At 35.9% G+C, this 10,161-nt stretch overlaps 1 protein-coding gene across 1 annotated transcript in view; it reads right to left on the reverse strand.

Annotated features, from left to right (window-relative positions):
* The window catches only part of LOC106459294 (glucose transporter type 1-like), a 45,445-nt gene extending 35,882 nt beyond the window's left edge, over positions 1-9,563 (reverse strand). Inside the window, exons 1-3 of the mRNA XM_013918904.2 lie at positions 9,469-9,563; positions 3,962-4,122; positions 1,854-1,978 (exon numbers count right to left, since the gene is read on the reverse strand). Of these exons, the coding sequence (XP_013774358.2) occupies positions 1,854-1,978; positions 3,962-4,122; positions 9,469-9,552 (370 nt within the window). The 5' untranslated portion in view covers positions 9,553-9,563. The remainder of the gene's footprint in view (positions 1-1,853; positions 1,979-3,961; positions 4,123-9,468) is intronic.
* Between the last annotated feature and the right edge of the window lie 598 nt (positions 9,564-10,161).

Raw genomic sequence — 10,161 nt, forward strand, 5'->3', positions numbered from 1 at the left:
CTGGTTTTTCTCGCCAGGCTTATATACTACAAAAGAGGGCGCCTCGAACAAACTAGAGTTGCCAGGAAAATTCATGATCCTTCCAGAAACTCCAGCGCACATGCTCCCAGTGTCGCGTGACTTTCGTTGTCCTAACAATATCAATGAAAAATTAGCTTCACCGCTAACATCAGTTTCATGTTCGTAGAATTGTAGATCTCTAACATATTATGATGCACTCTTTTTACTTCCAATTGTGGGTTTATTATCTCGTTAGAGTCTCAATTAATATGTAGAAGTTTTACAATTTACTTGTGCTGATGTTTTTTTCAAGTAAAACATTAGCTCTTTAATTCTGATTTTTACAAGCTTTGCAATTAGTTGACTAGAAGTACTTTTTTATAATCGGCAGAGAAAATGTTGTTCCAAGTATTGAAATTTTATTGGCATGTGTTTCTTCTAACACTGACAGTAAATTAAGTAGTTCTGTCAACGCGCTGCTAAATTGATTAATCTGTAGAGTTCTAAGTAGATAAAATCTTTATTGGCCTTGACTGCTTTAAGGAAAGGTCTTCCACAATTGTAGGGGATGGTGAGGAGGTATCAGAAAATAAGTTAAACCTATAGTTAGTTTAAATATCAAAATTACTAACGATACTATTCGTACTATGAGTCTGTCGCTTAACCCTAACAATGGCTGACTTTCAAAATAGTAAGACACTTGTTGAATACGGAGTGCTCCTGTCTGCTGTCTAGATTTGAACACAACGTTTCAGACTCACAGAGTTCAAAACGACTCTCCAAAACTAGACAGAAGGCAAGATTAGCTCACATGAAACTATTTAACTTTCTTCAAATATACGAAGACACGTGTTTAAGCCACATGCATGGCATCGAGTTTATTTGAATCACTACAAGTACATTATTTAAGTCAAGTATCATGTGGACTGGGAAAACAAGAATGTTTGAAGTTAGACTTACTTTATATACATATTGTTGCGTCAGCGAGATCACGTGACTATTGTCACGCCACCTGCTTTCTAGAAGTATCTTTTTCTTCCTTGGTGAATGCCCTAGCATTTACTAGATATATGTTTGTCTGGTATATAAATAAGACGCTCACAACGTGACGGAACAATGTGTGTAGGTAGTGAGTAATTGATCTGCAGTGAGAAAGTATTGTTGAAGTTAACGTTTGTTATAGCGTTTGTTTTAGCGCGACTGTTGAAAATAAGTGTATCGGTAAAGTCATATTCAGAAAGAATAAACTAGTTTTATTAAGTAAGGACTTGTGTCGCTAAAGTTTCGTCCGAACGAAGTTACGGAAAGTTAATTAACAAGCGGATACGTAACAATATATATACATGTGTACTGGTGAAATAGTTTCTTGTATTTTTTGTTAAATGGCTTCAGTTGTAGTGGAGAGAGTTAAAAATGTTTTACTAGAGTAAACTATAGAGAGGTAACTTTAAAGGAATTACCTTTGTTACTGCTTAATAAATATTTGACTGTTACGGCAGTCACTGTGAGTTTTACAATAATTATGCTTCAACCAATGGTTCCGTGGTGCAAATTACTTTAGTGTTTTTATTTTGACTTCTAATTAAAAAGTAGTATAATTTAACGTTTCATGTTTTTCTGATATTTTTAATGTTATAATAATTGGGTGGGGCGTTTGGTTAGTACTGCAGACCCCGAAGTACGCGTGTAAAAACATTATATCATACCATGAGATGTAAAGTACACTGGCTTTAAATTCTGTGAAATAAACAAGCGTTTCTGAAAAAAAAAAATCTTGTCTATTATTCAAACCCATGGAGTACAAAGAAAAATGAGAAATTGACTGAAATAATCAACAGAAAAACTGTGCTAACCACAATTAATTCCTATAAAAAGGCGTCCAAATATGAGCATCTCGATGCTGTTTGACGTCTTGCTGAGCCCCATGAGAACACCTCCTAATATCCCCATGATGTTGTTTACAACCAAACCTCCTTTCCTGTTTGTTAAAAAATGAAAACCGTTACTGAAACATGAATAAAATCAACTAAACTACAGCTAAAGTAATGTTAACGATTTTTACATTTCGTTTATTTATCGTAACATACCAGAGAATATTTTCTTTTCGCACATTTTACGTCGTTTTCAGAGTACTTCTAATATCAATCGTTGTCCTGGTTAGTAACCTATACAATCACCTAAGTCAAATTATTAATTTGTATTTTTTTAAACTAGAAACTAGTTTTTATCTTGCTAATCTGCCGCCTACTTCATAGAAGTTTCGAGAAGGACTATTTCTCGTTGGTGGGGGCCAGAATTCGATCCTTTATCTTTTTTTCATAGAAGTCTGGTTCGTTTTTCTCTCAACTAGGGTTCCTTATCATAACTTGAACCAACAAACTATTTTGAGTTATATACATATATATATATATATATGGTGTTTTCAGTTGTCCTTTATTCACACTGCAGTAAGAATATCCAGCATATTATGCTACTAATTTATCATTCTGAATCATTCAGTACAAACTGTTTAAAATACGAAAAATAAATAGGAAATACAATCTATCATTCTCTTAATTTGTCACTGAGTTTCGGAGAATTCCAACTATCACAAAGTAACCCTGGACAAGGGTTTGTTTTGAATTTCGCGCAAAGCTACACGAGGGCTATCTGAGTTAGCCGTTCCAAATTTAGCAGTGAAAAACTAGAGGGAAAGCAGCTAGTCATCCCCACCCACCGCCAACTCTTGGGCTACTCTTTTACCAACGAATAGTGTGATTAAACGTTACATTATAACGCCCGCACGACTGAATGGGCGAGCATGTTCGGTGACGGGAATTCGAGTCCGCGACCTTCATATTGCGAGTCGAGCGCCTTAACCACCAGGCCATGCCGGGCCTCCTCGACAAGGGTAACTCGAAAGTACAACACTAAGCTTCTTATAGTGGCGGAGCGTGTACTGTTAGTATGGTGTTTTGAATTGTTTTTAACACCGAAATCGGTATAGCTAAGTGGAATCAAATGATAAAATTGAACTTCACATTTATGTTCAACTATCTGAATGTCTTTAAGAGGTTTTCTACATTTTGGTAACGGATTGAAATATCAATTAGGTGGATGTAGAATGTTTATTTTGTTTTTATTTTTTTATATCCCATTATTTTAGTGTTACTCAAATTTATCGTACAGTCTTCTTCTCTGTCGTAATGGACGACTGCAGACAGATCGATATATTATACTCCTTAACCCTAAATTTCTAACGGTACTTGAGGAATTCACTTTGAAACACATATTTTTTATTTCTAAAGTATAACCACATAATTATGGAACATAGTTGTTTCAGTTTCTGACAGACTAAGGGGAAAAAAACGATATAATAGTAACAATCTTAATAATAAAAACTTACAAAGAATTAGGTAATACCATCTATATTCTGAAATGTATTGAAAACACAAAAATGATAAGCAGCTGGATTTGAAAAGCAATAATTATAAACTTCTTCCAAAAAACAACAACAAACACAAAAAACGATGTTATTTAACTGATGGGAATCATAAGACAGTCTACGTCATGACAATGGTATTAAACAGCTCATTCTGTACCTTTTTGCTTAACAACAACCAAGCCAAACATGTTCAATATCATAATATATACAAGTTAGAGCTCTTACAATAAGTAAGATTTATTTTTAGAACAGGTACGACGTTCCGATCATTCTCAAGTAATTAATCAGTAAGAAAACGAAACCATGTTCAATACCAGTTTCCTATGAAACAAACGAACATATTTCACTATGAGTTTCAGAAGTCAAAGTATAAGTGGACAGGGGAATTTTATGCTATATATTCTTTACAATTTAAATGTTCAAACAAACTTAAGATGTTTGTCGACATTTACAGAAAAAACAACAACAAATATTAAGGCAATAAGAATGTGCGCGACGTCGTTAATTAATGTTAAATCTTATAGTAATAACACTTACCGCCCAAACTGGTTAGCAACTGTTCCCCCTGATATGCCTCCGATCATACCCCCTATAGCAAAGATGGACACTGTCACTGACCACAAGAACCTCTTGAAATCCTCGGTAATGTATTCCCCTGTCCTCTCTCTGTACATCTCCGAGATGAATTCTTCAATAATCTATGTGAAAAATTAATATCCTTATTTAACTTTAATCCAAGACAAAATTAATAACAATTCGAGAAAACACTCTCTATCACAATAAAATTAATAACCGGGTCATGACAACACTGTCTATCACAGTAACATTAATAACCGGGTCATGACAACACTGTCTATCACAGTAACATTAATAACCGGGTCATGACAACACTGTCTGCCATAGTAACATTAATAACCGGGTCATGACAACACTGTCTGCCACAGTAACATTAATAACCGGGTCATGACAACACTGTCTATCACAGTAACATTAATAACCGGGTCATGACAACACTGTCTGCCACAGTAATATTTATAACCGGGATATGACAACACTGTCTGCTACAGTAACATTAGCCTTTAGCCTTAAAAACTGTGATGGCAGTGGCCGACACGTTGGAATTGATATTGATGCTCTGAAGACGCTTGTTGAGTCTAACCTAAGGCAACACACTCGTGAAATGGCCCTGAAATTGCATGTCTCTGATGAAACGTAAACATCTAAGGAATATAGGAAAACTCCATAAAGAAGGTGTTTGGGTGTCTCTACGATGATCATCGTTTCCAACGTGTGCTTCGTCTCTTTTGGGGCGTAACGCGCGTGAACCATTTTAGCAGGAATAATAGCAGGAATCTGATTCAACTTGCACGTGATGACAGAACACGACAACAGTTTATTTACCTAAGAATCGAACTTCTCTAATTATTCAGAGCGATAAATCTACGGACTTACAACGCTAGAAACCGGGTTTCAATACCCGTGGTGGACAGAGCACAGATTGTGTAGCTTTGTGCTTAACTTCAAAACAACCAACCAACTAATTATTCTGTTAATTATTTTAGGGCATATTTACAGAGGGATTTTGAAAGTTATGTGGATTTGCATCCTCGTTTTTGGTATCAGAGTGAACAAAATGACGCGATGACAAGGAATTGAAACAACATAGGCTTTCTCAGTGCTGATTGACCTTACTATGTCGTGAAGTAAGTTTACCAGGCTATCATGTATTATAATAATACCTAGTTTTTTTCTGTCCTGAAAATGAGTGCACACCTTACTATCTAAATGAGCATGCGCGCGCACTTAATTTCAACGGTTGTAAACAAAAGGCGGATATAAATATACTTTATCAGACATTTTGTATAACAACACATTAAGAGCTTATCAATGTTTCTAAAAAGGTAGAACGTTAAGTCGCAAAATAATATTCTAAGTTTATTTGCTGTTAGTATTAAGACGGTAAAGTTTAGCCCTAACTAAACTAATGAAAAGAATGCGCACAAGTTACAGTGTTAATTTAGGCTGTACTTAATAAAGTCTTAACTACTGTTAAGCCTAAAACAAGTGCATTTATAGATTTCGGTGTCTGCGAATAGAATTCTTGTGTATTATTTTTAAAATCCTGTATTTAAAGAGGAACTGTGGCAATAGAGATACTAATTTGACCACAAATGTTTGGCAGGTCTCTGCAAGTTGAAAATATTATGCTTTCTTTAAGTCATTTAAACTTTGTTCTCAATTGAAGACTGATCATTCAGAAAGTCAAAATTATGTCTTATCTATCATATTTTGCATGTGTTTAGCATAGGACACAGACTAGTGTAAATAACTACTCAAGCACACATTGTTTATGTATGTGTATTTTGGATATTTGCCCAAAGCGGTCCTTAATTTTAAAATAATGGAATAATGAGAATGCAGCTTATCAACAGCCCCCTCCGTCAAATCTTGGACTACTCTATTCCAATAATGGTATTTAGCCGTCACTTTTTTAATACACCGACGGCGATTCTGAGGCACAGAGACTCGAACTTTGGACCCTCGGAATCACAGACCGGAACACAAACCAGTAGGTGACGCCTGGCCCTTGATTAAGTTGATCAATGTAATTGAAATAAACTTCGTTGTATGGAGGTAATGTACAATGGGACAAGATTCAAATAATTCCACTAACTTCACGATTATAATTTCACAAAAAGAGATTTTCCTATTCGACAGTATATCACAGTAGGATATAATATACATGGAGCACTTTAGAAAAGGCTTTCTTTATCGCCATCCTTCTATTCGACAGTATATCACAGTAGGATGTAATATACATGGAGCACTTTAGAAAAGGCTTTCTTTATCACCATACTCCTATTCGACAGTATATCACAGTAGGATATAATATACATGGAGCACTTTAGAAAAAGCTTTCTTTATCACCATCCTCCTATTCGACAGTATATCACAGTAGGATATAATATACATGGAGCACTTTAGAAAAAGCTTTCTTTATCACCATCCTTCTATTCGACAGTATATCACAGTAGGATGTAATATACATGGAGCACTTTAGAAAAGGCTTTCTTTATCACCATCCTCCTATTCGACAGTATATCACAGTAGGATATAATATACGTGGAGCACTTTAGAAAAGGCTTTCTTTATCGCCATCTCATTATTTCTCTACTGTGTACAGAGGAAGAGGAACGTATAAGAGCGAAATAATGTCTCAGCAAATAAGATTTGATTAGGCTGACGTCAATGAGTTTTTTGTACTATATAAAATTGCTTGTGATTACATCTGAATGAAACTTAACCCGAACTAGCGCTGCCGAAATAGATTATGACTTCTCAAGTGTGTAATGGTGTGAAATTTCGATGTTATTATTATTATGTCTTCTGTTTACCTCACGTTAAAGGTTATTATTCGTTATGACCGAAAGAAAGTTGGAATTCTTGATATACAAAAAAAAAAAGTTAAATGCGTATTAACCATTCAATACTGTTACTACAAACACTCGCGCTTCTTACTTTAAGGCCATGGGTGTGTTATAAAAGCTATCGATGGGTCAAATCCCACTATTTGATTTGAATTTCCCAGGAGTTGGTGGTGGGCACTAGCTGCCTTCCCTCTAGTTTAACATTTCAAAATTAGGGGTGACTAGTGAAGATAGCTACCGTGTAGTTTTGCGTGAAATGGAACAGACAAACTACTGTATAAACGTTTAAATAAGAAGCACATAAAAAACATGTTGGCGTTAATTCTGAAGAAATTAAAGCACTGTATGTTTTGAATTTCGCGCAAAGCTGCACGAGGGCTATCTAGGCTAGCCGTCCCTAATTTAGCAGTGGAAGGCACCTAGTCATCACCACCCACCGCCAACTCTTGGGCTACTCTTTTACCAAAGAATAGTGGGATTGACCGTCATATTATAACTTCCTCACGGCTGAATGGGCTAGCATGTTTGATGGGACGTGGATTCGAACCCGCGATCCGGAGATTGCGATTCGAGCTCCCTAACAACCTGGCCATGTCCGGCCACATTAAAGTGAGCGTTGTCACTTCTTGGTCAAAGCAAACAGTCAGAACTTTTAAGCCAGTTAATGAAAGACGGGTTCTTTCAAGTCACCTAGACATCGGTTACGTCCTGGTAGGTCCCCCGGTGGGTCATCGGTAAATTTACGGAGTTACAACGCTATAATGCGGATTCGATTCCCCGCGGGGAAATAGCGCAGATAGCCCATTTTATAGTTTTTATCTAAAAAGCAACAACAACGTCGTTCGAGTAGGAAAAATCACAATATCAAAATAGTTGAAATGTTGTCTCCTCAACTCGAAAACAATTGCCTTCACAGGTTTAGAATGACATGTATAACCACCAGTGGTGCAGAGAAATGGCACACGCTTGTGAGCAATAACACGAACTGAAGCGACACTCAGCTTGAATGATCTGGAGGTGGTTGTAAGATTTTAGTTTTCCTTACAAGCGAGACCTTTTTGTGCGGCTCTTGTGCTCTCTTTTAAATACCAGAGAGTAGTATTCTAGTCCAAACCAGGTCAACCTTGTCTAAACATTGTAGGCTTAAAATACAACACAAACCCGCTGATTTTATAAACACGAAGTGCCAAAGAATAAAGTATCTGCTCCGAATGGATATCTCTAGATTTACCAAAAGTTTATTTCAATGAGAAGCCATACAATGGGCTATTTGCATTTTGTCCATTGCGAGGATCGAACCTCGTACTTTAGCATCAGTAACCTTACCGTTGACCCATGAATGAACTCATCAAGAAAAAAAAGAAGACCTAATTTCAGGCTCTAAAAATATTTAATTTGTTATTACAATAACGTTCAATATAAAAATCATATAATATTCTCATTACAGCAAAAACTTATATAGCCTCCCAGTGGCACAGCGGTATGTCTGCGGACTTACAACGCTAGAATCCGGGTGGGCAGAGCACAGATAGCCCATTGTGTAGCTTTGGGCTTAATTACAAACAAACAAACTTATATAAATAAATTACAAAATAAAAGAAAAACAACAACAGAAACCTGGCATTGTCTTATATGTCAGTTTTCATCATATCGTTAACAAATACATACTAATACAACGAAAGAACGCAGCTGTGTGAAAAATAATTTTTTATGAACTTATTTCTGTTTTAAATAATTACTTGTTGACATTTTCTGTACATGAGTGTTTCATCAAAGTGTGACATACGTTTATTCAGATAACACACTAACCTTGTTGACACCAGCTATTTCTAGTAGGTGAGAGAAACCTTGGAAGTAAAAATAGTTCATCTTGGAGTAATGAAGAACTGAATCCTGACTAATTTAAACGTTAAGGCTCCTCTAAATATTTTAACCTCTGAAACGTACTTGTCGAGATTGGATAACAAATCCAATACAACGAACATCTAAGTATTTAGTTCCATCAGCCCAGGCCACCCAGTGGCACAGCGGTATGTCTGCGGATTTAGAACGCTAGAAACCGGGTTTCGATACAGATAGCCCATTGTGTAGCCTTGTGCTTAACTACAAACAACAACTATCAGCCCAGTTATATTAACCATATAGAATGCCATTCAAATGCAATTTATATGTTGTAACATACATTTTGGTGTAAATGTTATATATATACACACAATTTTGCGGTCTTCAGTAGCAAAAACAAAAAAAAAAAAACAAGATTGAGCATATTTGCAGCTAGATTTTAAAATATTGGCCCATTTTGAATATCATAGCAGGCACTTGACTTCACCAAATGAAAGCTTCAAAACACTCTCATGTAAAAAAATCTACACTAAACGTGTAAAGTTTCACTCAAGTCGCAAAATATTTGTGTTTATTTGTAAAAGTATTCGCTCCTTGTTTCGTGAGTTTGAAGGAAGTTGTAATTCTGTTGTCGTACGAAGGTTAACATCGACTTTGTTCTAGTAAATACGATTTTCTTTTAAGAGATCATCGAAATTTGCATTCTAACTTATATTTATTTTACAGTAAGTTGGTTCAGCATCTTGCTAGAATTAAGGAATAATGAATTCTTACTTTCTGTGGAGCATTGATAACTCCAGTGTTATAGCCAAACTGGAACATTCCAAGGACGGCTGTAATAATAGCAAAAACCAGCATACACGTCACACCTTCCTAAATAAATACATAAAGGAAGAATTAACACAAAACTTGGTGCCCCTAAAAATTTAACAGAAGAGACAATTAGTTGCCAGTTATAATGTATTAAATCACAAATATTCATATGTACCTTAGAATTTATTTATACAAAGTTCGAATAAAAAGAGCATCTTATTAAGTCACAACCCACAATAGTTCTATTGATATTTTGGTTGTAGAAAGATATAAATATACTAGATATGATATTAAGAACATAAGAAGTCTACATCATTATTTGATAAAGTCTGTAGATGTGTGAGTTCTCTTATAACTGGCAAACCGCTGAACCGATTGTCAACAAACCTTGCACGTACTCTTAGGGCATCCCGGAGAGTGAAATAAGTGGATGCAGATTGGCGCCTATTTCTGAGCTCCTCGTGTACCCCGTGTCTTCCTTATGCGTTATTGATAATTTGAAAAGTATATCACGTGGCAAAGTAAATCACGTTTTCATAGGTATTTTATATTCTAAAATTCCCCCCTAGTGGCACAGCGATATGTCTGCGGACTTACAATGCTAGAGACCCAGTTTCGATACCCGTGGTGGGTAGAGCACAGATAGCCCATTGT

This window comes from Limulus polyphemus, unplaced genomic scaffold (genome assembly GCF_000517525.1).
Source record: "Limulus polyphemus unplaced genomic scaffold, Limulus_polyphemus-2.1.2 Scaffold588, whole genome shotgun sequence".
NCBI classification, from domain to species: Eukaryota; Metazoa; Arthropoda; class Merostomata; order Xiphosura; family Limulidae; genus Limulus; species Limulus polyphemus.